Raw genomic sequence first — 26,083 nt, 5'->3', positions numbered from 1 at the left:
GCGGCGGCCGGTCCACAAAACACCCTGGAATCCCCGCCTTAACTTCAGACCCTCCCTGGGGCCTCGCAGAGTCTTCCCGGCGGCCCTTTCGCTAACAGCCTCGAAGACTTCCGGGGCGAGGGCAGGTCTCCAGTGTGCCTTCCTTCGTAAACTCCAGGAGGGGGCTGGTGGAGGTTCTTGGGACGGTGCTCAGTGACGACTCCTAGGCGGAGCAGATTCGATGAAGAAAGATATAAGAAAGAACCAGGACTGGCGGGTGAGTGCTCTTTTTACCCCCCACTTCCGGGCCTTTGCCTCGTCGGGGAAAGCTGGGCGGAGCGATCGGCCTGGCCCGGCGCGCGGGGTGGGGCCGGGCGGGGGGCGGCGCCGCGCTTGCGGTCCGTGGGACTGGAAGACCCGCCAGAGCTGGAACCTAGTGCCGCCGGGTTACCCTCGGGCGGTCATCTTACCCCTCGCCCTTCTCGGTTGTTGTTTAGGAAGGAACGGGTGATTGCTCTAGTAATTTTTTCATTGGTTATTGGGTACCCATATACGTGTATGTGAGCGTCCCCTGCCCTGACGTCTCCGATGAGCACCGCACCTACTCATCTGATTGCCTTGTTTGACTCTTCTGTCCTAACCCATTCCTCTGTCAGGCTTAACCATTTCAGTGAATGGCACCATCCATCTACTTAATTCAAAAATGTAGGTAAGAGTCATTCTTGGGTCCTTCTTTTCCTTCATTTCCTGCATAACAATCTATCTGTAAACCTTGCCACCTCTACTTTGAAGACAAATCCTGAATCAGACCACGGTTACTCCTTTGTTTACAATTCTCCAGTTACTTTGCATTGCAAACTCTATACTCAGACCCAAAGGGTTGTGCTCTCTCATCACTACACTCCATCCATTCTTTCTTCCTGTTTCTCTAATAAGGTAAGTTTGTTTCCACTTTAGGAATTTATACTATTTCCTTTGCCTGAAGACTCTGCTCCTAAATCTGCATGGATGATCCTTGTGATTTATGTCTTAGCTCAAACATCAAGTCCTGAGTGAAGCCTTCCCTGGCTACCCAATCACTGTTTTATTTCGTTCAACAAATAAATTGTGTTTGTTGACATTTAGCATCTCCTATATGCCAGGCAGTGTTCTACATGCCAATGATGCAGAGGTGAACAAAGGAAAACCCTTGTTTTCTTGGTGCTGGGGATCTGTTTCGTAATGAACAAACAGTGCAATCGGAGGAGTGATCAAAGGGCTTGTAGTAGATGAGATGAGAGGCGGTGAGAGGGGCTTTGGATGGATTTTGGACTTTATTAGAGTATGTTGAGAAGCCTTTGGACTGCTGTTTAGTTACCTTACTGGGGAGGTGGGCAGTTAGGCTACTGCAATAATTCGGTCAAGAAATGACGGTGGCTTGGGGCGCCTGGGTGGCTCAGTAGATTAAGCGTTGGACTTCAGCTCAAGTCATGATCTCACAGTTCGTGAGTTCAAGCCCTGTGTGGGGCTCTATGCTGACAGCTCAGAGCCTGGAGCCTGCTTCGGATTCTGTGTCTCCCTCACTGCTTGTGCTCTCTCTCTCTCTCTCTCTCTCTCAAAAAGTAAACTTTAAAAAAATTTAAGAAGAAAGGAAGAAATTATGGTGGCTTGACTGCTGGTTGGTAGTATGTCCATTTTGACAAGATTTGGCCACAGGAGTGATTTTTATATTTTATATTTCTTCTGTTTATTAAAATGGGGCTTTCTTGGTTGTTATTTCTTCTAAGGAATGGAATTTGGACAGCTCTAAAATTAAAGGATATAAAAGGACAAAATGTTTGTAATTGAAGTCTAGTACACAGTTTGGTTGATTTTGGTTGTAGCTGGTGCTTTTCGGGTATAATGTACCTTAAATGTTTGCGGGGCTTGCCCCCTAATTTAGGTTTCTGCTCAAATGCTACTGCCTCAGACTTTACCTAGTCTTTGTTTTAAAGAGCCCCTCCATCATTCCTAACTCCTTACCCTGGTTTTTGTTTTCGTGACCGTTTTCCTATCTGTTTTTTTAAGGGGGGTAGTGGGGAGAGGCAGAAGAAGAGGGAGAGAGAGACTCTTAAGCAGGCTCCATGCTCAGCACAGAGCCAGACGTGGGGGTCCATCTCATAACCCTGAGATCATGACTTGAGCCAGAATCAAGAGTCAGATGCTTAACTGACTGAGCCACCTAGAGGCCCCTCCTATCTGACTTTTTAAATTTAATCATTTGTTTACTTTCTGTCTCTCCCTACTGGAATGTAAACTCCAAGAAAGCAGAGACTTTTTCCATTTCTTTCACTGCTCTATTCCTATTGTCTAGAACAGTGCCTGGCATAGAGTAGGTGCTAAATAAATATTTATTGAATAAGTGAGTGAATGGATGGATGGCTTGGGTTGCTGGGCCCATGCTCATTTGCCTGATTGATTGAGTAGCTTCAAATTTACTCCAAGTAGTAACCAACAACCAAAATTGTCGTTTTTCCCTTGCTTCCTAGGAGATAGTTAACTGAAAGGAATCTGTCCCACTACTGCAACCAAACCAGATGCCTTCTTTTACTTCACCCGACCAAGAAGAGGACCTGGAGGCCTGTGTTTTAAGATTTTCAGAGTTAGATTTAAAAGACACAAGGCTTATCAATCCCAGTAGCACTCTTAAAGCCGAGTTGGATGTCAGTACAAAGAAGAAATACTCATTTGCCAAGAAAAAGGTAAGATTGCCGCATTGCCGTTTATGCTTCAGGATCACATACGTATAGTTAGTTCAGATGCATCTATTAGTAGCTCATCAAGGCTGTCCTCCAGGGAACAGAGGGCTAGTGAGACTCAAAGCTGCTGCCATGCTCAAGGCAAGGTATAGTTAGGGTCATTAATTAGTGATCTTAAGTCAGTGCCAGGCGAAGAAGAATCATAGGTAAGGTGTGGTTGTGGAACACTTATGGTTGAGTACTTGAGGACAGATTTTAGAAAGATGGGCTGAATTCCTTTTCCCACCTAGAGTTAGGGGAAGGATCCCAGGATCCCAGGAGACCTTGTCAAACGGAGAACAGACAGGCAGATGGCAGCTGCCATCTAAGACTCCTGATCTGATCTAGCTGGCTGAGTTCTTTTGGTTAGGAGAAGGGACACAGCAGCCCAGGATGGATGCAGGCTTACTAAGGACAGTTGGGATTGGATTATAATGGGAGGCGATATTGATATGCTGCTCTTCTATGCCATTTATCCTTTTTTCAGACATCGTTGACTCAAACCTCCTGCTGAAGGTCAGAGGAAGGAAAACGACCAGAGGACATGCAACTGAGACTTAGTTTTCTTACCTCCAGTCTGCTGTCCTTCTTCCTTCCACAGTTAGCTTTTGTTGGCTTCATGTCAATGAAGAATAGATGTCCCTACTTATAACTTCTCATCCGTCACCCCTCTGTTCTTATCTCACACGGATGTCCTTGAAAATGAAACCCAAAGGGTACAGAAAGGTTTTTTCAAATATTATCTTACAAAAATTTCAGACTTAGAGGAAAGAATTGTACAGAGGACCCTCATATCCCCTTTGCACACAAGCTCCATTCATGTTTCATCAGTTGTCCCAAATGGCTTTATAGATCCATTCCAGGGTGTTGCATTGAGCTGTCACATCTTATATATTCTTCATTCTGGAACACTTTCTCATTTTTCCCCTGAAATCGTGACCATGACATTTTTAAAGATTACATGAGTTATTTTGTAGAATATCTCTTTATTTGATCTTCACTCATGTTACCTTATGATTAGATTCAGGTTAGTGCTTTTATTAACAAAACCATCCCACAAGAAATGCTGTGTTTATCTGGTGACAGTCTATCAGGTGGTTCACAATGGCAATTTGTCCCATTACTGGTGGTGTTAACTTTGGTTACTTGATTAAGGGAGTGACTGTCAGATTTCTCTGTTATATAATTATTCTTTTTTCCCTTTTAAGAAGTCAGTATTTGAGGGGGGAGGGGGAATACTTTGAGACTGTGTACCTATGCTATTGCTTATCCAACTGTCATCTACTAATTTTAGATTCATTGGTGTTTCTTTGCTTAATGAATTGTTACTGTGATGGGTGCTAAAGGGTGATTTTCTAATTGCTTCATTCCTTCTAGATTTACTACTTGGCATTTTGCTGTAAGGAAGAGCCTTCTTTTCTCCCAATTTGTTTGTATCCATGTGGACTGTAGGTTTACATTTTATTTGTTGGGTGATAGTCCACTGTGTCATGATTTATTGCGATGCCCAGATCATCTCAGATCTGGCTGGGGGCCCTTTTAAGCTAGTATCTATGTCCTTTTGACTTGCTCCCATCATTCTTTGAGCATTTCTTTACTTTCTGACTCAACAAGATGTTCCAGACTCATCTTGTATTTTCCCTGCCCCATCCCTGGAACCAGACATTTCTTCAAGGAGCTCTGGTTGCTTCTAATGAAAAATCACAACCTGGAGGCTCAGCAAACTCATTGCTACTAAATGTTACTTCTCCCAGGACCTCTGGTGTATGAAGCTAGGAAAATATGTAGATGAGTGCATAAACGTCTATATGTTTGTGTGCTATACCTATACCTATACTTCTGTATTTACTACCATCCCAACATTACGCCATGAGCTCATACCAGCACTTCACTTTCATTCAAGCATCACAAGAGTTTTTCTTAACTCTCCCTTTCCCATATTTATAACTTCCCTATTTGAGGAGGTTTGGTGAGAAACTTGGCTCTGATTAGTCCCAATGTATTTCCTTAGTTGCATATTCTTCTGTATGGAATCAGTATACCCACCCTGCCAAGCTGGGCCTCCCAGGGCCTGCCTTTCTGTAGGCTTCACCCACCTCTGAGCTGCCATCCTGGCTCTGGCCTGACTCTCCCTCTTGAACAGATCCCACAGGGGCTCTAACTGCAGATGGGTCCTCAATGCCTTGTTCACAAGGCCTTAAAAGACCAGATAGGATTTGAAAATCAAAGTTTAATACAAAGAAGCACATATGTTGATATACGTGCTATCTCTTTTGTTTTTTTTTTTTGTTTGCCTGTCTGGAAGGATTCACTGCAAAAGAGGCTAAAAATGCCCTGCGGTGTAATTTCAGGCTACCCTTCCTGGTACTTCGGTCTGAGACAGTCCAGATACAGTTGTGTACAGCTAGAGGATGGCCCCACAGTGGCGCTTCGTGTCTGTTATCGATGTTCAGAGTGCTTGTTTTTGGATGCTTTACAGTAGTCTCCAAATGCATTGCACACACACACACACATACACACACACGTAAGTATCTCCCTTCCCATTAGACTAGGAGGGAACAGTTGTTGAGAGGCTGATAATCATAGATCCCATTTAGCCTCTATTTGTACATCAAAAATACCACAGAACTAAAGAACAAATGACAAGCTAGGAAACAGATTTGTGATAACTATGATCAATAAAAGGTCACTAAAACTGCTTACAAAACAGAAAATCCATGCCACAGTAGAAAAATAGGCAATAGATGTAAATACGTGGGGTGCCTGGGTGGCTTAGTCGGTTAAGCATCCAACTTCAGCTCAGGTCATGATCTCACCATCCATGGATTTGAGCCTCGTGTCGGGCTCTGTTTTATTTTAGATATTTATTTAAATTAGATGTTTAAAGAGGTGTAAAAATGTATGCATGGAATGCTTACTCAGCATTGCTTATTTGCATCACCCACTTGCCCTAATTGCAAAGTTTGGAAACAAATGTCCATTAGTTAGGAATTGGTTAAGAGAATTATGGCATACCCATAGTTTTCTAATAGTCTTAATAAATATAAATAATTTTTTTATAAAAACAACAAAATTATTTTCCAAAAAATCAAAACATTTTGGAACATTTCTTTCCAATCTTTTTCAGTGTAATTTTTAAATGTTGAGGTTACATTGTATAAGCAAATTTTTTCCATTGTTTTTCACTTAACATTATATTATAAATATTTTCTCATATAACTTAAAACTACCTGCTCGATATTCTATAAATACATTCCATAATCTCCTTGACCGTTTTCTTTTTAGATATGACTGATAATGTTGTTTGTAATGTTGTACTAATATTCATCTGAAATTCAGGTTCTTCCTTTAAGAACAGTCCCTAGCAAATTTTAGATAGAGGCGTAAATTTAAAGTAAAACTAACTCTCTCAAGAAGTTCTTCTAAAAAAAACTGGGACATACACCTAGAAACCCATGTGGACGGATGACGTCAGGGATTCACTGAGACTTCTGCCAGCCTTACACCTAAGGTTAATCGTGGAATATTTGCAATGTAATTGCAGGCATTTGCCCTTTTTGTCAAAACCAAAGAAGTTCCTGCACATCCTTTTGAATGTAAAGAAAAATGGTGGAAATGTTGTCAACAGCTGTTCAAAGACCGGATCGGCATCCATAGACATGTGGCAACACAACATGCTGATGAGATCTGCCGCCAGACCGCTTCCGTGTTAAAGCAGCTGGCTGTGACACTGAACACCTCAAAGAGCCTTAAGCCTGCAGATGATAGGAACCCTCTAAAAGGGTACTTGACCTGTAACAGGGAAGTGTCCGCTTGGCTCCCTGATGTAAGCTGCTTTAGCCCTGATGAGCTGATAAGGTAAGAATTCCATTCTGTACTTTTGGTTTAATTTTACCAGTTTTTCCAGCCACAATGAGATACCACTGCCTATCTACTAAAATGGCAAGATCTTTAAGGCACAGGATTTCTCTATGGGTCTAAGCCAGGCTGATAGCCACATACTCTGTATTATGGAAGCAGTGATATATACCCATGTAGCTGGCAGCATTCACTAGGTTTCATGGAAGGATACATCTTACCTTTTCGAAGGAGAGGTGATGAACAGAAAATTGTATTAGTATTTTCAGAGATAAGTTGGAAGGCTCAGAAATGTTAATGATTCCTCTACCTTGAGTATCAGAGCTTACAAAGCATATTTTGTTACCAAATATGGTTATCTCAGTTGATCATGTTTTAGAAAGGATGTTAACTTAAAAAAAAATTTTTTTTAATGTTTATTTATTTTTGAGAGAGAGACAGAAAGAGACAGAGTGCGAGTGGGGTGGGGCAGAGAGAGAGGAAGACACAGAATGCGAAACAGGGTCCAGGTTTGAGCTGTTAGCACAGAGCCCGACACGGGGCTTGAACTCACAGACTGTGAGATCATGACCTGAACCGAAGTCAGACGCTTAACCAACTGAGCTCCCCACGCGCGCCCCAGAAAGAATGTTAACTTTTAGAACTGGGGCACAGGATTAGAAGTTTAGATCCTACCATTGCAAAACTCACAAAATTATATTACAGAATTCTGGAGGACAAATTTCTGATTTTAAGCAATTCCTGAACTATTTGGTGAATAGAAAATGTCCAAATTTAATATACTTTTGTCATTACTATTCAGTGCCAAATACCTCTTGTTTATCAAGAAAAGGAGAAAGAGAATTGAACTTGGGCTCAGAGTTGAGCTAGTCACTAAAATTCTTTATATGTCGTCACCTCTAAAATAGTAATATCGGTGCCTGCCCTGTTTACCTCACAGTGTTGCTATATGAATTATACAAAATGATGGTAATAGCTGAACTATAAAATGGCATACAAGCATACAAATAATGCCTCTTTGCTTCTGTATGGCCCTGTGCCTCAAGGAATTTGCTCTCTAGGGGGAGAAACAAAAAAAAAGGATACATGAAACATTTAGCAGAGGATATGAGACAGGCTACTTAATTATCAGTTAAATTATGTGGTGCAGATAATTTGTTACAGTAGTTTAGAGGAAGGAAAACAGGCTCTAAAATAGACAAGGTTTCAGAAGAGAGTAGGCCCTGCAGTATGATGAGGGTATTGATGAGGGTGTCAGATTCCAGAGCTGGATGGGACCTCAATTACCATCTACTATAGCATTCTCTGGAATCTGTTCTATGCAACACCAGCTCTGAAGGATGCTAACAGGTGTTGAAAAGAGGTGCTAAAGACAGACAGGTTTGGGAAGCACTAGGTTAAAATGTTTTTCATTGCAGGACGTTTCAGAGCCTTCAGTAGATAAGGGGCTTTCCTGAGATTCTCAGAGAGATGTTGTCTGCAAGGTTTCTCCAAAATGTGATTTCATAGAACAACTTCAAGCACACTTTGGGAAATGCAGTTTACTTCACTTCTCCAGTTTTAGAGATGAGGAAGTCAGTCTCAGAGATGATAGGAGACCCACCCAGCTCCCATGCCTAGTTAGTAGGAGACAGCACAATGCAGTAGAAAGAATATGGGTTCTAGTGTCAGAAGACTGTTCAAGTCTTGACTGTCACTCTGTCACTTTCCCACCTGGAAGGAATCGGCCTTGGTTTACTCAGCTGTAAAGTGGGGATAATAATAGTTCTTCTCATGGTTAAGAAGATTACATGAAAAAATGGAAGTGAAACCTTTTTGTACAATGAGAGATTCAAAAACAGATATGACCCTGTCTTACAGGATAAGCCAGAAATTTCTGTAAAATGGGTTATTGATTCCTGTCTCATGAGTATGATGACTAAATGAGGAAATCAAAGTAAACTTACTTTTTGTAAAGTAAGTTGGGTGCAGATAACGTTTTCTTCAGAGCAAATACTGACCGGAGTTGCTGTTTCTCTCAGGCCAACAACAGTAGGAGAAAGTTCGGCACAAGTTGGTCCATCGCGGCCTGCCCTCTGATACTGCCTGGGCCTGCTTTGTGAATTGTGGCTGCCTTATGCCAGTGACTCAAATCTTCTCCCTGTGGTTTTCTTCTTCTAGGGGCCAGGGCAGTGATGAAGGAGAGGTTCTACTTTATTACTGCTACTGTGACCTGCGGGATCCCCCCTGGGTCTGTGCCTGGCAGACGGCTCTGTGCCAGCACCTGCGCCTCACAGGCAAGGTAACACCGCACCCTTCACGGGACTCCTCTTGTCTCCAGTTTGCACTACAGAGGTTATGCTCACGACAAAAAGGATTCCCTGTTAGGTTCTGCGAAATCCTGCTAGGCTTTTAAGTAGACCGCTAAACAGTTATTAACGTGGCATTTTATGACTGTTTGATGGTGTAGACTAAGAATCAGCAGACTTTTCCTTACAAAGCAAGATAGTAAGTATTTTAGGCTTTGCCCAAAACCTACTCACTCTTGCTTCTATTAAACCCTAAAACTGTGTGTGGAATTGTGACAAAATTATAACAGGATACAGTTGGATTAATTATGCAATATTTCTTTTCAGTTGTCTAGCCATTGTATATTGTTTAAGAACTAAAGTTTAAATCTTTATGATCTTTCCTGCTAGATAGGCCATTCCTTGCCAGAAAATTCCTATAGTCTGTACTCAAGAAGTGCCTAAAATTGAATTTGTTGATCTTTAAGTCTATATGTGTTTTCTAAACAAACCAATGAACAAACAACACCTACTCAAGCATGCTACTGTAACATGAAAACAACCTTAAACAATAGGGACAAGATGTGAAATGGCTGTGTTCCGATAAAACCGTATGCAGAAGCAGATACAATTTGCTGACCCCTGGCATTAGGAAATGTTCTTGATATGTTAGCTGGAAAAAAATTTCATAGACCTATACATATAGGTATGATTCCAAGTTGCTTCTTGATTTTTCTAGAACATGCCAGGGTCTTTTACCATTTTGTGGTATTGACATTTGCTGCTCCCTTCCCTCTAGGATGCTTTCCCGCTAGATCGTCACTTGGCTCATTCCCCACTGCAGATCTCTGCACACATCTTAACCTTCTCAGAACTCTGATCCAAAGTAGTCCTCTCTCTAAACCTTGTCACTTTCTGTCTCCTTCTGCTCAGAGAATTTCAAAGAATTTGTTATTGTCTGAAAGTATAATCCTTGTTTAATTTGTTACAATCTATCTCCCTAATAAAAGCTTCATGAGGATAGGAACTTTGTCTTAATTGATGTATTCTTAGTGCTAGAACGGGGCTTGGTGCATAGCATTACAGTAAATATTTGGGGAGCGTTGAATAAAGAAATGAATATATGTTTGTAATAGAACCACAAGTGTTTGTATATAAAGATGGAAGGTAATAGATACCCAGATGTTAATCATGATTCTGTCTGCATGATAAGATTGTGGATGGTTTTTGTTATTTTCTGAAACGTTCTTTATGATTACATGTATACACACGTATATAGACATAGATTTATATATGCATATACATATACGTGCATGCACATACACACGTATATAGATAAAACTAGAGACAGAGACAGATAATATATTATTTTACATATTTTTTGAAGATGTATTTATTTTTGAGAGGGAAAGTGCAAGCAGGGAAGGAGCAGAGAGAGAGGGGGACAGAAGATCTGAAGCAGGCTCTATGCCAACAGGAATGAGCCCAATGTGGGGCTTGAACTCACGAATCGTGAGGTCATGACCTGAGCTGAGTCAGAGGCTCAACTGACTGAGCCACCCAGGTTCCCCAACAGATAATGTGTTTTTAAAACTCAAAAGGAAATGAACTAAAATTCCCTCTGAGATCCCCTCAGGTTATGACATTGTACAATCGTAAGCCTAATCTTTCCCACACATGTTTTAAGTCCCCAGGCAGTTGTTTGATCATTGATATTTTCCACACTGATGTTTTCTAACAGATGGTGCCAAAAGCTTCCTTTACCTCATTCAGTTCATTGTCACATCCTGCCATCTCTACCTCTAAAATATCCCTTGTGTCCATTCGTTTCTGTCCTCCCTTCGACCACCTTAGACCATGCCCCACCCTCTCTTATCCATTTCAGGAGCTTTTTTTAATTTTAATTAAAAAAAAAATGTTTATTTAATTTATTTTGAGCGGGGGGGGGGAGGGGAGAGAGAAAGAGAAAGAAAGCATCAGCAAGGGAGGGGCAGAGAGACAGGGAGAGAGAGAATCTCAAGCAGGCTCTGCATTGTCAACACAGAGCCCGCCTTGGGGCTTCATCTCACAAACCATGAGATTATGACCTGAGCCTAAATCAAGAGTCTGACCCTTAACCGGCTGAGCCACCCAAGCACCCCGAGGTAGCCTTTAATCTACTCTTGTTCTTCTGTCCTTGCCTGCCATTTAATCCATTCTCCACACTGCAGCCTGCATCGTCTTAAAAAGTAAATAAAACACGGCTGTGCTCTCCTCAAAATCTCTCAGTGGCCGTCTAGTGCTTTTCGAGTAAAACCCAAATCCTTGATATACCCTTAGGTTCCTGCATGATTTAGCCCCTTCCTAACTTTTCTGCCTATCTGATGTCATTCTTCACTCCTTATACTCCAGTGACATGGTCTTTCAGGTTTTTCTGGAGCCCACAAAGGTTTTTTGCGTCTTTGGGCCTTTTTCCAGGCAAACTGTCTTCAAGGGACTCTCCCACACCCAGTTTCTCTTGCAAAATTTTTACTCAATCTTCAGTTCTCAGTTTCAATGATAGTTCCTCAAAGAGACTTTTCTCGACCTTCAATCTAAATTCATTTTTCCCAGTACACCCTCACATAGCATCTTGAAGTTATTTTTCATAGCATTTGTCAGCTTGAAATTTTTATCTTAATATCTGTGATTGCCCTTAGTCTGTAAACTCAAAGAGGGCAAGAACTCTTTTAACTGCTAGATCCCTAATTCCTAGCACAGTTCCTGGCGCGTAGTAAAATCTTTAGTAAATATTTGTGGAATGAATACATTTATTATCACCTCTGTTTGAGAACACCTTGGGAGATGGATGTTCTCACAGTGAACCTGAATGTACAAAATATGAAGTCAATCTCTTTCCTTATTTGGGGGGCAGATTTTTACTCTTGGCCCAGCCTGAAGTGAACTAGCAGTGAGGGTCCCTATCCACAAGGTGGCAGCACCTGCCTGGCTCTGAGTCTAAAATTTTTAGGCTTCAATGATACGTGCCCAGCTTACTGAGGTAGTTTTCTGATTTTGGGAGATTTGGCAGAGTATTACCATTTAGGTAGGGAAAGAAGACAAATTGAAAATTCGAGAAAGAAGCTTCTGATTCCTATTGCTATAAACTCCTTACTGCCTCAAGAAATTTGAAGGGACACAATGGAGGCTTTGGAAGGGAAAAATTACATGATTTGGAACAAATATCTGGTTTGAATCTCAAATCTACCACCTGCTGACTCTGTGTCTTTGGGCAAGTTACTTGATTTCTCTGAGCTGCTGTCTCCTTTTCTGTCAAATGGGGATTATGGTATGTACCTTTCAGGCTTATAAAGCTCCTATATCATAGTAGGTGCTCAATAAATACTAACTGTTGCTCTCCATTCCTGAGATATAAGGCTTTCCTCACCAAGGAGCTACTTCACAGGTTTTTCTGGAGCCTTAGGGATTGAAAGTCTAGTGCGTGAGTTTGGATTGCTCAACAGACTGCTCTGCCCCAGCTTTACAGGGATTAGGTGTCCTTGTCTTTTATTTGGGTTTTGAGATTAAAAGAACATAGGAAAGAATCTACTAGTCTACCCTAAAGACAGTTATGTAGAAGTATGTACTTTATCTGCCATGGTCAGAAATAGTTTTAGAGTAAATTTCGTGACACTTCCACTGGTTCAGCTCTATTTTCTATGTAGACCCTTGAAAAAGTATAAGTTGATTGTGGGGATAGGGGTCTATACAGCAGAGATGGCATATTCTTCCTGCTTTCCTCTCCCATGCCCAGAGCAGGTTTTAGCGGATTGTAATTCTCTTTGTCAAGGATCCAGAATGCTCATCATGGAACTCTGGCTAGCCACTACTACTGAGTTGGCATTGGCTGATGAAATGAATCCCATTTATATACATGCCCTAAAGAACTGGATCGAGGGAGGTGACGGTATTTCCTCTGGGGCCTGAAAAAGGGCAGCCTTGTAAATTTTTCAAATTCTCATGCATTGGTAGGTATCATTGTTCTCTAAATGGTAGTAACAATCTAGGACCTTGAATTAAATGACCTCTCTCTCCGTAGAGGACCATGATACCAGAGTGGTCTACGTTCTCTCTAGCGCTTTTCTCCAGAGAGCTCAGCTCCTTCTAAAAATGATGCATCCTTAAACTCATCCGAAGGGTTTTGTAGTTCCAAGACAATTAACTTGGCAGTGTCCCCAGAGCATTGCCTCTTAAGGCAGGGGCCTGAATCCAGGTTCGAATGTCCCCTAACCAGCGAAGCATTTTAAAGAGAATACAGTGGTTGAGAAGCCAAAAAGCTTCAGATATGGATACGCATCCATTTGTTCACCAAATGTGAATTGAGTACCTACTCGGCAGGCACTGTCCTAAGCACCGGTGATGCAGCAGTGGACAAAACACACACACCCCTTGTGGCCCTTGTGTTCCAGTGGGTGGGTTTGCAGCGGTGTGCAGGGGTGTACTCACATGCCCTCCTAGCTCTCAGCCGTGCTCTGTGTTTTTGGACTTGGGAAATATCTCCTCAGCAGTTGTCTTCATTGTTGCTTCTCTCTTACCTCCTTTTTATGAAGATGAAGAAATTGAGGTCCAGAGAAGTAAGTTAATTTTCTCAGGGCCACAAAGCAAGTAAGTGGCAAAGATGAGTCTTGATCTTAGATCTTCTGACCTGGATTTAGGTTAAGCTCAAAATTTATTTCTTTGGGCATTGGACAACTGGAGCTTTGTAGCAAATGGAGCTTTCCAGAAGTTTCACTCATTGCATTCTCTTCTTCAGCGTACATCTATTGAGTACCTCATCTAAACTGTGGGCAGTGCCATTTTAGAAAACTACAAGTATCTTTGTGTGGTAACACTTTTGTTGTGTCTCCGCTTTTCCCCTTAAACTCACTGACACACATAAGCCTATTCTGCCCCGGGAAGATTTAAACTAAGCTAAGAACAGGCTGCATTCCCTTTCTCTCACCGTCTTGTGTCCCAGGTTCGAATTGCTACAGAAGGAATCAATGGGACAGTTGGTGGAAGCAAACTGGCCACCAGACTCTATGTGGAAGCCATGCTTTCCTGCCCATTGTTTAAGGATTATATGTGTAAGGATGATTTTAAGGTAAGAGAAATTGAAAATAAAATGGATTTTGAGCCATTTGCTTCTGCCTCAGTGCCTCTTCCCTCTCTAGGCTCTGAAGCGGAGATCAGTGTGGAGAAGTCAGCAGCCTTTTTCCCCATTAGGTTGCGAGGCGGTGCAGTCAAAGGAGCATGCTCATTCCACTTCTTTGTGTAGTCGCCATGTGATCTGGGGCAAGTGAATGCCCTTAATCTCCTTTCTTATCGAATAAGGACATTACAGTTTGCACAGTCTAACTCTAAAACGTAGATGTGTTTGCTCGCTTGAGGGACCACCTGGCTGTTTCAGGGCATCACTACTTTTTAGTCAACCTGGAATTACAAGGTCAGTACTTCATACCACATGGGGGACAAAGCTGTTGCTCTCATGGCTGAGCTCCTTTGTTTGAGCGACCTGAGCTCCTTTGAGTGACCTTATGCTTTGTCACAGTAGGTGATAAAGGTGGTGGGGACTACCTTACTAGTGTTAGTGCTGGTGATGGTAGGAGAGAGGTCGCTCCTCCAGAGCAAAAGCTAGGATGTAATCTTACATGCTGAAGTTATTTTGGTTTTATAGTTAAATGCTTATAGCCATAGAAACACCTTTGCAATTTAACATTTCAGTTCATGGAAGGTATGCAATAAATATTTATTAGAGGTGAATTATCTGAAACATTTTAGGCCCTAAACTCCCTTCCCATTAAAACATTAATTCTTACTTTGAAGTTTCTTAAGACTTCAGCTATCATTACAAAACAGATATAATTCTTGTATTTGGCACTTGGCTTATATCTGGAGATGGGAGAGTAAGACTGTATTCTGTTTTGTTTCTTATTGGCTAGACCAGCAAAGGAGGGGCTTGCTGTTTTCCAGAATTGCGTGTTGGTGTGTTTGAAGAAATTGTGCCCATGGGGATCAGTCCCAATAAGATCTCCTACAAGAAGCCTGGTATGCTTGCTTTTAGAAGAAAAATTTTGTTCTTCTTCACAGGGACAAAACTTAATATAGAAACACATGTGGAAATTAGACACTCTGATCAGCAATCCACTCTTTAAAATGGCTTTGGGGGTATGGAATGTAAGAAACAAAAGAAAAAAGAGACAAAAAACAGAGTCTTAGATAGCAAATTGGTGCTTGCCAGAGGGAAGGTGGGCAGGAGATGGATGAAATAGATAAAGGGGATTAAGAGTACACTTATCTTGATGAGCACTGAGAAATGTATTGAATTGTTGAATCACTATATTGTATACCTGAAGTTAATATGACACTGTATATTAATTATGCTTAAAAAAAAAAAACAAAACAGCTGTAGGGTAGCTAGCGTGTGGGTCATCCAGTGCTTAAACTGGTCTTCTCTTTGGTGCTATGGTAGTTGAAGACACACCCATTAGAATGCCCCGTCTTATTCTTCTTGATGACGGTTTGGCAAGAACTTATTTTCTCTTTCCAAAGATAGCAGTCTGGGAAGAGTGTAATTATTATTTGTAAATAGTTCATCAACTGAATAACAGGCTTTCTGCTTCAGGAAGCAAGTGGCTTTCAAATCCAAAGCAGTTGGTTTGCAGGTGCTCTAGAATGTTCTCTTCCCCTTCCTCCCTATTGTTACCATAGATGGTTGAAAGACATTTATTTGGTGGGTTTTTGTTTTTGTTTTGCTTTTTACTATGAAAATGATCGAACATTAAAAAAAAGTAGAGAAAATAGTATAGTGAACTCCCATGTACCTGTCATACAGCTTCAGCAATTACTGATTCATTGCCAACTTTCTTCTATACCCTGCCCCCTTGTCCCATCCTGGATTATTTTGAAGGGAATCCCAATGTCATTTCATTTACAAATATTTCAGTAGAGACCTCTAAAAGATTAATTTTTTTTTAAATAAATAACTGTAAAACCATTATTACATCTAAATAAAACCTTTTTTATAGTAATTCCTTAATATTATCAAATATCTGGCTAGTTCTTAAAATTGGCTAGACCAGCAAAGAAAAGGGGCTTGCTGTTTTCCAGAATTGCATGTTGGTGTATTTGAAGAAATTGTACCTGTGGTGATCGCATAATTTTTCAAGTTCGTTTCTGTTAAGATTCAAGTAAGGTCCACTCATTGTGGTGGATCCCTATGTCCCTTTAAGTCTCTTTTAGCTTGCACATTTGCCCCCATCTTTGTTTCTTTTCCCCATGCAGTTTGTTTTTTTGAAGGAACCAGGTCATTTTGTCTGTAGTTCCCACCATCTGGCTAAAGCTGACTGTATCTCCTCTGTCCTCTATTTTCCTATAGATTGATAGTTACAACAGTGCTGTCTGATAGAACTAATGTGAAGCACATAGGTAATTTTATGGTGTTTTTTTTAGTCACCACATTTTAAAAGTAAAAGGAAACAAGTGAAATTCATTTTAATAAATAGGCTTTAATGCAGTGTAGCCAAAATACTTCAATGTGTAATGAATGTAAAAAATTACTAATGAGATAGATCTTTTACCTTTTTTTGCTTACTAAGTACTTGAAATCCTAGATCTATGTCACTCTTATTATAGCACATCTCAGGCTACCTTTCAAGGCCCCGATATCCCCATGTGGCTAGTGGCTACTCTGTTACATGCCTCAGATCTAGAGACTTGGTCAGATTCAGATTTGATTTCCTTTTTTCTTTCTTCCCTTTTTTTCCCCCAAGACTGCCTGTCAGGTAGCATTGTCCTGTTTCATCAGGAAGCACAAAGGTCTGGTTGTCTGCATTCGCTTTCTAATATGGAGGTATTTAAAAGAATGCTAAGGGTTAAGTCAGAGGGAAATAGGAGTAGGATACAGCATGAGGGAAAGAGACTCTTGCATGAAGAGAGAAGGGCCCAAAAGGGCCATGTGTGCACCATGTCCCTACCTTAGTGGGATGAGTAAGGAGCTCTTTCTTGGTGCTACAGGACGCTGTTGGGTGGTTAGGGGAGAGTGGGCTCCGGCTCCAGGCAGTGCTGTGCTGCTTTCTTTTGGGCCATGCTGTTTGGAGGCATCTCGTTTAAACATGTCCATCGGAGTCCCTGGCCAGTCAGGCCTTCGCACGGCCAGTAGAGCAGCAGCAGGGAGTAAGTAGAAGTAGAAGTCGTAGCAGATTTCCGTGCTTCTCATCACAGTTGTGAAGCTCCCTTTCACCCCCGTTTTGGTGACCTGTAATCACTTGATAATAAAAAATCAATTCTGGCTTCATTACATTCTCATAGCCATAGGTTCGGCAGGTAGGAATCCAGATTCCTTGGCCATGCTCGGGGGCCTCTAGCCCCACCTGAGTACTTAGCAGTTTCGGGTGGTTGTTGGGGTTCACCCTTAAACAGAATGAGGCTCCCTTGGTGCCATCAGGATCCACCAGGTGTGGTGACTGCCATCCCCAGAGCCCCTGTCTGTAAGGTGTGGTTAGTCCATGCTGCCAAATTCCCCCAAAGTCCTCACAATCAGGGGATGTCTGGACCCCCTAAGATACGGGAATATTTCTGTTCTGCAGAGTCAAGAAGGCAGAGGGCCCCACCAGACCGAGGTTCTCTCTTTTTAGTCTCCTTGGATTTTACTTATTTTCTTCATCTCCTTTCTTTCCTGCATGCTTTAGCTCTTCCCTCCTTTTCTGTCTCCTGCCCTGCTTTCTTGTGTCACTGCTGCTGTCAGCCCTTCCCACCCTCTCTTTTCCGCATGCACACAGACTTACACACATTCTTCTTACCCTTTTGTATTTTTGAAGAATAGCCCACTTTATTCCACAAATGTATACTCGTAGCTGCCTGTCAAGGTTCTTAGCCTTGAACTTGGGCTCACCTTTGTTATAGTCAAAAGCCTATAGTCAAGCACATACATGCCCAGGCTCCTCCACATACAGTGAAAATAGAACATTGGCCGTATAATGGACCAGCAAACCCACTTAGCAATTTAGATCCCCACTGTCTGGCTTTTATCACTGGGTTAGACCAAGAGAATTGAAAATTTTTTGACTAATCATTTCTAAACCTCCAGGTCTCCATACCACTTATCTTTGGAGGAAGGAAAAGGAGGAGATCTGGAGTTACTAAACTGTTTCATTATGGTCATCAAGTAGTGTTATTTTGAGATATAATTGCAATTATGAATAAAGGTTTGGGTGGAAGGAAACGGAATAACATGTGAGTTATCAGGGTGGGCCAATTGTGATTGGGTTTTGAGTTTTGTTTTTGTCTTGTTTTAAGTAGATTTTTGGTTTGGTTTTAGGAGTCCATTTATCTCCAGGTGAATTTCATAAAGAAGTAGAAAAGTTTTTGTCTCAGACAAATGAAGAACAAAGTGATACTATCCTCCTGGACTGCAGAAACTTCTATGAAAGCAAAATAGTAAGTAGAACCAGAATTGAGTTCAGTGAAATGGTAGGCCTTCCCCTACCCACATCATGGCATGTTTCCCGAGGTGCTGCTGTTTATGCCTGCCTGTGCCCAAGTCACATAGATCTCTCCTGACTGCTAGCAGCTTCAGAGAAAACCCTAGTCTTTGAACTCAGGATCTGGTGAGAAAGTCTAAGAAAGTAGGAATTAAAAGACATTTTGGCACATAATGTACTTTTTGGCTCCCATGTGCCTACCCTTGATATAGGTCAAGGATCCTATAGTTTGCTTTGGGAAGCCTTTCCAGTTTTCTGAGGACTCTGGTAAGGTGACCAATAGCCCACCAGGCTTATTTCTGAGTTCCAGATCTTGAAGTTGAAAGGTCAGAGTGTAGGATGAGAAACAACAGCTAGTAAGTGGTGCCTTCCAAAGGGGGCTCTGAGTGGGGCTGACACAGAAAGAACCTTTGTTCTTACCAGGTATGTTTTTCTGATAATTTTCCTTCTGCTTCTCCTATGTTGTAGGGGCGATTCCAGGGCTGTTTAGCCCCAGACATCAGGAAATTCAGTTACTTCCCTAGCTACATTGACAAAAATCTAGAACTTTTCAGAGAGAAGAAGGTGCTGATGTATTGCACTGGGGGTATCCGTTGTGAGCGGGGTTCAGCCTACCTCAAAGCCAAGGTGAGTTAACACCCTTGGAGTCACTGCAGGTGTGGAGATGAAGAAGGTTCTACCAACAGCATGTAGTGAGCCTTCCACTCCCCACCTTCATTCCCTCTGTCACCCTCAGCCAGCCAGGGATTTATTTTTCCCTTGTATGGTTCCAGAATAGAGTTAGTAAGTACAAGATCTGAAGTTCTTAAATCTCAAGATGTGGAAAGCACTTAACAGTCTTAGACACTCATCAGGTACAAAAGGGAAAGATTAGTGAACATCTCCCTTTTCCTAATCCTTATGCTTGATCCTGAGAAGAGCAAATTCACATTACATGTCCCGACAGGTGTCCTTCTATATTTAGGGGACAGCAAAAATAGCCGGGCTTCCCAGGATCTAGTGGAAGGCCCTGACTGCTGTCATCACCTGCCAGTCTCCTGTGGAGCTTCTTACTCATCTCTGTCTCCTCAAATTTCTTCTTGTTTTTCCTCACATAGGGAGTATGCAAGGAAGTGTTCCAGCTCAAGGGTGGCATCCACAAGTACCTGGAGGAGTTTCCTGATGGTTTCTACAAAGGGAAGTTGTTTGTTTTTGATGAGCGTTATGCCTTATCCTACAACAGTGATATAGTGTCAGGTAGGTTGGCACTGCCTGGAACCTAAATTTATGGTCAGGCATACTCTGTATGAAGCATTCTGGAAGGCAGGCCAGTACTGGTTACGTGAAGAAGAAAATACGGAGAAGAAGTAATGTAGTATGACCATTTCCCATTAGAGTTGGAGATGCAGTAGTGGAGCAGACAGAACCCTGGACCAGGAATCAGGAGGCCTGTACTGCCATCTTGACTTCCTGTTTACTGGTTAGGCAAGTCCTTTACATTAGGGGTGGTGCCACTTGCTTTGCCTGCATGCTGGGGGTTGAACTAATAGGCTGAATCAAGGGTCTTCACCAGGAGATGAGATATAAAATTTAGGGGTTCTGTGAATTTGGATGGGAAAATAATTACATCTTTATTTTTGCAACCCCGCACTACACGTAGCACTTTCCTTGACTGTAATGTAAGCAACAAATCAGTAATATTAGATAACACCAGTGACTCTGTCATCAACAGAAACCACAGTATTTTCATATATTATAGTGGCTGCAGACATCCCCAAATAGCATTTATGTTCGTCATTGTCTCAAAATGGAAGTATTAGGCCCCCACTGTATTATTTCATGTGTTAATATCTTACTATACAGATTTTTGAAGATGTTTTGATATTTTATATTTCTATATAATTCATTTCCTTGTAATACTATGTATTTTATTTAAATAACCTCCATTTTAGATGGTCTATAGACACATGTGGTAGGTGGTGGGTGGGGCATTCCGAGGTAGGAGCTGAACCCACAGCCAAGGCAGGGGTGGCCACAGGAAGGTGTGAGCTCAGGAAGCCTGTGGTTTGGCTGTAGTTTTGAGTCCGCACCGATGTGTGGTACCCAATGAGGACAGTCAGTAAAAGGAGGATGGAAATAATCCTTAAGAAAAATGGCTCGTGCCCCCGGATGCCATTATTTTGAACCGGAAAGGTCATGGGCAGACAACCCTAGTGACTGTCGTAATTTGCTAGAACTCCTGTGATCGGGGACTGAATTACCACTCAGATAATGAATAAGATTTGAGTGTGATTGTCCTCTCCCCTTTCTTCTTGATCTTTTTATTAATTTTAACAGTCTTTTATATTTATGTGTCTTATTGAAAGCTACTTGAGATCTGTTTTGGAGCTAGATGGAGTATAAATTATAAGTAGAAACAGTGGATTTAGGAATGTTACTGAGGAAACGTTGGCAGGTTATGATGAGTACTTGCATGTGAGTGTGAAGGCAAGAGAGAAGGCCCGGAGGTGGCTTAGATAAACTAGTTAAGGATACTTGAAGAATGGTGATGTTGTTCATGGTAACAGGAAGTCAGCAGGGAAAAACAGGCTGAGAAAATAGATAATGGGGGTTTTAGGAATCAGGTGGTCAGGTGTCCACTGGCAACAGCAGCAGAACCTCAGGCCTGGGGAGCAGGGCCGTGGATATAGAGGTGGGAGGAAGCTGAATACAGATGTGGGATCATCTGTACTCGTGTGTTGTTTCCCACGATAAAGGGAATGACCTAAAAAGGGAAAAAGACCATTGAACCAAGGGGTAGTTGGCCAGCTTTGGAATAAAGAGAGAAACAATATTACCTGTTTTCTAAGTGGGAAAAAGAAGAAAGTGAGTCACCGAATGTTGGAATCAGGAAGACAATTCCCAGGTGAACCTACCCCTTCCCACCCCCAAAAAAAAGTGGGGGTGAAGAAGCATTTTTTGGTAGAAGACGGGAAACTTCTAAAACCTTCCCAGGCCCAACAGGATATATTAGCTGATGTGCTAAGAGTTATATTTAGGAATTGGAGAAGCGCCTGTCTACATGTATACACGTGTATATGTGTGTGTTTATAACTAGGGCTTTTCTCTCTTCCCCAGAATGTTCATATTGTGGAGCCCCATGGGACCAATATAAACTCTGCTCGACTCCCCAGTGCCGCCAGCTCATCTTGACCTGCCCTGCTTGCCAACGACAAGGATTCACAGCCTGTTGTGTCACGTGTCAGGACAAAGGGAGCGGGCTGGCTTCAAGTCCCACCCAGAGCAGCTTTAAAGAGGAATGTGAGTGTACAGCCCGACGGCCACGCATACCCAGTGAGCTGCCACAGCAGGTGTGAGTGACTCCCCACCAGCTCAGAGCCAAGGCCTGGCGCTGGTGAGGATGGGCCGTGCTTACGCGAGTGGCACCATCAGCATTTCCCTAGGCCTTCGCCGAGCTAGGTTCACAGTGACCATACGCTGGAGAACATCAAAGCTGCGGCAACAGAGAAACAGGGAACGCCAGCATCATAAACTGGGTACCGTGTTGGCCACCTAAACTTCAGTGGGGGGAGGAAAGAGGGAGTTGGGTTCTGCCCGCTTACCTGAAACATTTGACTCAGAAGATGACAGAGGGGCGCCTGGGTGGCTCAGTTGAGTGTCCGACTTCGGCTTAGGCCATGATCTTGCAGTTTTGGGGTTTGAGCCCTGTGTTGGGCTCTGTGCTGACAGCTCAGAGCCTGGAGCCTGCTTCGGATTCTGTGTCTCCCTCTCTGCCCCTCCCCAGCTCATGCTCTCTCAAAAATAAATACATATTAAAAAAAAAAAAAGAAGATGCCAGAGCACAGAAAAAAGAGCTGTTGTGGGATCCCAAAGCCGCTGGGGGAGAGAGCCTTGAGCCTGGTGACCAGGTCATGCCCTCTCTGCCATGCAGCAGGCTGGTAGTAGTCATTGGGCTTGTCAGCAGACTTGTCCACCCTGGTGGCAGAAGCGTGAAAGCTATAGCCCTGGAGGTGGACTCCTTGGAAGCAGGCCACTCAGGTCACCTACCATCCACCACCTCTGACCTCATCTCCTCTCTGGCAGCCTGAGAGGCTAAGTCAGGATTTGCAGACTATGGCATTTGACTTGCTTCCTGCTTTTTTGTAAATAAAGTTTTATTGCAGTAGCCACACCCATTTACACATGATCTATGGCAGAATTAAGTTATAACAGAGACCTTGTGGTGTGCAAGACTGACAATATTTGCCATCTGGCCCTTTATAGAAAAAAAATTGCCATTCCCTAGTCTAAACTAATAGCTCATCTGATGGAGCAGATGGTCTTAAAGATGTGGCCCACCTTCATTTTTTTATTGATTTGGTTTTTGTGAGAGTGCTCCCCCCAATACCCACACGCTTAGCTTTAAGTATTCTTTTTGGAAGATTCAAATTAGTTCGAGGACGCTGACATTTGGGCAGTTTTTAGATGAACACCTTGGGACAGAAGACACATTTTGAGGGAGGTCGTCCTGTGTTGCCATGGTAGTTTCCCAGCCTTCTGGCCAACATGTCAGGCACGTGTCCCTGTCACCCTAGTCGCAAGAAATACATACGCAACCATCCATAGACCAACAGATTTAATCTTATATCGCAGTTTCCAGTGACGCAGAATACAGCTGCAGTTGTGTTTCAAGGAGAAGCCTAGTGGGAAGGGCCATCCCTGCAGCATGGTGCCACTCCTGGGCCCACCTGCCGCCTCAGTAGACACTCTCCCTTAGCGGTGAGGCCCTGGCTCCACCTCTGGTTACCCTGTACCGTCCACATCATCACAGTTCAGTGTGCAAGACTTTGCCTTTTTCGTCAATAGCCTCCGCTCGGTGCTCTGCAGCTTAGTCTGTGCTCGTCAGCTATTTGGGCTGTCCTTTGTCATAAGATTTGCTGAATCACTCATGAAAATAACTCCCGAGCAACAGAAATGCTAGTTTAACTGGCACTGTGGTATATTAAAAGGCACAAGGGCATTGTGGCTTAACATTTTTGCTGGGTCCCAAGAGATGCACATGATGTGAAAAAGGGATCTGGCAGAAACACCAATATTACATTTACAGAATAATCGTCTTGGGATGGTTTGGCCAGGGTTTCCTAATTCTTTAATATCTGGATTTTCTTCACCATTGGCCTTCAGAGGCTTAATTGACAGACGAGATCAGTGGTGATGTGACACATGGTTGAAGTCTTTAACTATGGCCGTAATGGACTAGAAATTTCCCTATTGTTTTACCTCCCAGAAGCCATTGGCCCACTGTGCAATACAGAAAGGTGTTTTCAAGTATTTGGCCATAGGTTTTCACATCGTTGAGGTTGACACTGAGTAAGGAAAACATTATTTCTGATTCCAATATTAAATGGGAAATAAATCCCAGATGTTCCTAAAGAACACTCAGGGAAATGTTTGCTGCCTGGGATTGGTGAAGAAAGGATGGCTTTTGCAACTTGAAATTTCACTGGCTTTTCAATCATTTCCTCATATCCAGCAAAAGGAACCTCACGTTCTTTGAATCATGGCAGAGCTCTGTGGCCTTCAATGGCTCTTTCATGGGGGGCAACATTGTGCTTCCTGACCCACTGATCAATTGGGCAACTTTAATCTTGAGGTTCTTAAAATTTAAAGGAGGATTAATAACGATGATCTGTTCACTAAATGCCTAAGATCAAATTCATAATAAAGTATTTTATAATGCTTTTCAACCATGCGGAAGAGCGTGCTGTTTGTGCGTTACACATTCTAAACACACCTGAAACACCACGCAGTGAGGCCCCTGAAATTGGGCTCCCGGGCTTAAGTCCCATGCTAGAACGTCTTCAGGAAGATCTGTTGGTTTGGGGTCTTCTTAGTTTTTAAATAATAACCAGACTGAACTTCTGTGACTAAAGGAAAACTTCACATTAACCATAGTTTATAAAATTTTCAACTACAACCACTAGTTAACCTAAAAACCTTAGTGCATAAAGAACTGAACCACGAAAGGGTTTTGTGCCGGCACTTTGCCTTCTGGTTTCCACTGCAGAGCACAGATTATCAGTAGAACGTGTGCAGTTCAAAGGCATGGTCGTCCCCTTCACACATTAGACACCACTTCGGACCTTGGGGATGATGGGCCCAGTCAAGTCTGCGAGCCTCCTCTTCCTCACTGGAAAGGAATGGAGAGGAGATATAAGCCAGTTGACTGTGTGCGTCGGGAACCATTTCTGTGGCTCTGAGAAAGCCCTGTGAAGCTTCTTGCTAACTTTTTGGTTAGTAAAGTGTGAAGTCTTTCTAAAGGACAGTTATGTGTGAGTTGTGTAAGGGCTCTCCCACTGGTCAGCGTTCACCGATGAGGGTCTGTGTTAGCGTTGACTCATTCATAAATTACTTCCAAGCCGCTGACCACACAGGCATAAAACCCACTTTCTCCACCGCCACGGTTTTTGCTTTGTACACAAGAGGCCCTGCAGTGGAAGCTCTTTCCTCCAGCTCAGATAAGAGCTAAAGTGCAGTTGATCTTAATGAGAGTAGGGTCTTAACCTGCTGGAATCAGTTCCCACAGCTCTTTCTCAGAGCTCCTGGCCTGCTTCCTGCCTTGTAAAAAAGTTTCCACCCTGAAGATTACCTTGCAGCGTCTGTGTCCCCTCAGTGTTAACCTTGACATTTTCCCAGGAGCAAGACAATCGAAGCTCAAATACTGTTCACATACAAAGTAGTCAAATGCCATAAAGGGGAAAGCACTAGCCGGGAGGTTGCAGGCTCCAGTCATAACTTATAGGATGACTGGGGAGGGGGAAGGAAGCCCTTTGTTGTAACAAGGGGGAGTGTTTTGAAATGAATTACAGTGTAGGCAGATGAACAAGCAGCAGCAAGCTAGATCAGCCACAAGAGAAAGGTCAAAGAGGTCTGGAGAACTGGTAGGTGGCAGTCAAGGGGGCTGCTGGTGTGGCAGAGACAGGTAGCTATTGCAGAAGAGGAAAAAAGGCTGTCTATACTTAGATGTCTTCCAGTTCCCGAGCTGAGCCGGTAGACCTGCGGCCACCAGATCGACGCATACGAGCTGCAACAAGAACCGAATCGGCTTGTGCGTGACACGGAGCATATAAAGCAGAGCCGCCCAGGAAGGCGTGGTTACTCAGGCTGTGGCTGGGAGCAGGGGCACACGGGTCACCCAGTCCAGGGCCTGGAGTTCACCCTGTGCCTGAGCTCCTCCTACCCACCCCTCCACCCCTGTGAGAAGAGTAATGAATGTATGTCGGTGGGCAGTCTCCCAGAGAAGACACAGCATCCGGCTCAGGTCCTAGAGACTACCAGAACATCTGACAGCTTGGAAATGTCAGGGAACAAAACCCAAAGAGTGGAAACATTTTGTCCAAAGTGACCAGAGGGTTTACATGAACTAGACTTTTAAATATCACGTTAGCAAGCATGCTAACATGCAGTACCTCGCTGGAGCTCCACCACCAATTCTGGAATGTGGGCGTTGTTACTGTCCCCACTTATAGATAAGGAAAGTATGGCAGAGAGGCTATGTTTCTTGCTCGAAGTAATAAAGCTGGTACCAGACAGAAACAAGGTGTGTGGCTCATCTGGAGGCTCAGTCCAGCACCTCCCTCAGTACAACCTGGGTCTGTCTACATAGATTTTACACATCTGATCCTCACCAGGACATTAGCTCCTTTTCCCTGGAGAAGCGAGAAGAAAAGGTCTTAGGGTCCCTAAGAGCGAGTGGCAGAATCAGGACAGGAACTTGCGTCTCCAG

At 42.9% G+C, this 26,083-nt stretch overlaps 2 protein-coding genes across 7 annotated transcripts in view; one reads left to right on the top strand and one right to left on the bottom strand.

Moving 5' to 3' along the window:
• The first annotated feature begins 119 nt into the window (after positions 1-119).
• On the top strand, positions 120-24,044 carry TSTD2 (thiosulfate sulfurtransferase like domain containing 2). Of its 5 annotated transcripts, none has more exons than XM_011288536.4 (10): positions 120-256; positions 2,487-2,699; positions 6,280-6,593; positions 8,754-8,874; positions 13,836-13,961; positions 14,800-14,905; positions 18,177-18,295; positions 18,808-18,966; positions 19,437-19,575; positions 21,436-24,044. In XM_011288536.4, exons 2-10 carry the CDS (start codon positions 2,535-2,537, stop codon positions 21,672-21,674), a joined length of 1,488 nt encoding a protein of 495 aa, XP_011286838.2. In that variant the 5' UTR covers positions 120-256; positions 2,487-2,534; the 3' UTR covers positions 21,675-24,044. The 5 variants fall into 5 exon arrangements, with proteins under 5 accessions (XP_011286838.2, XP_011286839.2, XP_023098247.2 ...); XM_023242479.2 differs by lacking the exon at positions 120-256 and adding an exon at positions 375-684; XM_023242480.2 differs by lacking the exon at positions 120-256 and adding an exon at positions 375-688.
• TMOD1 (tropomodulin 1) overlaps positions 22,917-26,083 on the bottom strand; it is an 87,845-nt gene continuing 84,678 nt past the window's right edge. For both annotated transcript variants that reach the window (XM_023242477.2, XM_003995653.6), the window contains exon 10: positions 22,917-24,487. In XM_023242477.2, coding sequence (XP_023098245.2) covers positions 24,423-24,487 — 65 coding nt within the window. In that variant the 3' untranslated portion in view covers positions 22,917-24,422. The remainder of the gene's footprint in view (positions 24,488-26,083) is intronic.

The sequence above is a fragment of the Felis catus genome, chromosome D4 (genome assembly GCF_018350175.1).
Source record: "Felis catus isolate Fca126 chromosome D4, F.catus_Fca126_mat1.0, whole genome shotgun sequence".
NCBI classification, from domain to species: domain Eukaryota; kingdom Metazoa; phylum Chordata; class Mammalia; order Carnivora; family Felidae; genus Felis; species Felis catus.
This window is presented reverse-complemented; position numbering and strand designations above follow the sequence as displayed.

What these genes read in the sequence shown, in the direction of transcription:
- TSTD2 (XM_011288536.4), top strand. Translation starts at nt 2,535, where the DNA reads ATGCCTTCTTTTACTTCACCCGACCAAGAAGAGGACCTGGAGGCCTGT. An exon ending in ACCTGCGCCTCACAGGCAAG is followed by an intron (nt 8,875 to 13,835) that starts GTAACACCGCAC and finishes CTTGTGTCCCAG; the next exon opens with GTTCGAATTGCTACAGAAGG. An exon ending in CAGCCTACCTCAAAGCCAAG is followed by an intron (nt 18,967 to 19,436) that starts GTGAGTTAACAC and finishes TTCCTCACATAG; the next exon opens with GGAGTATGCAAGGAAGTGTT.